Genomic DNA, 1,641 nt, shown 5'->3' with positions numbered 1-1,641 from the left:
CACACACACACACACACACACACACACACACACACACACACAACCGTGTGTATGTGAGAATCGTATTGTTGATTTAATCAGATAGGTTTGAATCGAGAAATATAATCAACTAAATCGATTCCAGTATCTAGCAGATACTCTGACTGGAAATATGAATGACAAAGTCCGCTGATGAGATCATAATCATACTGAAACATAACTGTCTCCTGTACTTGCTAATATTTTTTAACCCTTTTCCCTGCATAAATATTTCAAATTGAGTTTTTAATGCTTCACACCGTTATAGATGTTCATAATAAACTTAACCGAAAGAATCGACAGGCCAGCAACAGGCATGCAGGCAGACAGACAGATACTTCACTAGCAGTGAGCACTTTCACTTCTGACAGCTAATAGCATGATAGTGCCTAAGTTGCTACCAGCTCCATCCTATCCAGAATGTATAGTTGTTTTTCGGTTTTCTTTTTTGTTAACTCCAATGGTATAAATACAAAATAGATATTTGGTACGGTTGGGTGGGGGTTATACTTCGTTCGTAATGGTGAATTGTTTCTTTGTTTCTTCAGGCATTTGATTGGTTCTGACAAAGAAAAAAGGAAAGAAAGAGGAACGCAGAGAATTTTGTGACGTTTAGGTTTTGCCAGATGTTTGAAACAGTAACGCGGAATATCAATTAAAGATGATAGGTACGCGTACCTCCCTCCCAGAACCATTGGCAGAAGAGTTATCTATCCATTAACATCGTCAATTGATGTGGTTGGGGATATAATACCAGAAAATGAGCAAGTAAATATTTTATTTATTCTGTATTATGTTATAGCAATTAAATCGTTTTATAACTATTCATTTCACATTAAATAAGAAAAAAAAAACAAAGCAAAATACTCGTAATATTGTAACGCCTACCTAAATACTAGAACCTAAATTGGTTTGTCATACGGAAGGGGAAAATATATTTCGAATTTTCCTCTTCCTTGCTCTTTTCCTGTAGGAAATGCACTGGCTTTCGTTCATTAAGGTGACATCGATGTTATTTATTGGACCTTCAGAATAAAAAAAAAAGTAAGGATTAGCTTCATTGACAAAATGAAAACTTATGAAAATAGGTTTTCACGTATATTTTATTTGTATATGATGTATATAAAGATTTATAATTATGTGTATACATAATTTCATACCTGTTTATTATACATCTTGACTTATTTTAACCCTAGCCCAAACGAAATGGTACTGTGTGTTTCAGAAATATTCCAGTACTTGTCAAAAGTGATAAAGAGCACTTTAGCTTTTTTCGTTTTCATTTCAGCTGAGATGCCTTTATGTTGGTTATTCATTTTACTAGTGGGCACGAGTTGTAAATACATATAGTTAATGAATTACTGTAAACTATATCGACAGAGATTAACTGAATTAAACATCCACTGTTTTTCTATCATTTCATAATACACACACACATGGGCAGCTACAGTTATGCGAATTTCTCTTTATTAAAGAATGGGTTAGCGTTGCCACGAAATTCAGATGTAAGTGAAAGTACTATTGTACTGTTGTGTTTGTCAGGACGACGGACAGAAATGAAGACACGATCAATTAGTAATTTTTACATATCTTCAGGTACATAGACATATATATATATATATA

The 1,641-nt window shown here is 33.6% G+C and overlaps 1 protein-coding gene across 3 annotated transcripts in view; it reads left to right on the top strand.

Annotated features, from left to right (window-relative positions):
- Positions 1–1,641, top strand: part of LOC106869110 (bridging integrator 3) — a 24,859-nt gene that overhangs the window by 426 nt on the left and 22,792 nt on the right. The window contains exons 1-2 of one of the 3 annotated variants that reach the window (XM_014914654.2): positions 305–440; positions 567–786. In XM_014914654.2, coding sequence (XP_014770140.1) covers positions 779–786 — 8 coding nt within the window. In that variant the 5' untranslated portion in view covers positions 305–440; positions 567–778. Of the gene's footprint in view, positions 1–304; positions 441–566; positions 787–1,641 lie in introns of those variants that run through there. The other 2 variants (XM_052978493.1, XM_014914655.2) reach the window with 2 other exon arrangements.

Source organism: Octopus bimaculoides, chromosome 2, assembly GCF_001194135.2.
Source record: "Octopus bimaculoides isolate UCB-OBI-ISO-001 chromosome 2, ASM119413v2, whole genome shotgun sequence".
Taxonomy (NCBI): domain Eukaryota; kingdom Metazoa; phylum Mollusca; class Cephalopoda; order Octopoda; family Octopodidae; genus Octopus; species Octopus bimaculoides.
Note: the sequence above shows the minus strand (reverse complement) of the source record. Positions and strands in the feature narration are given on the sequence as shown.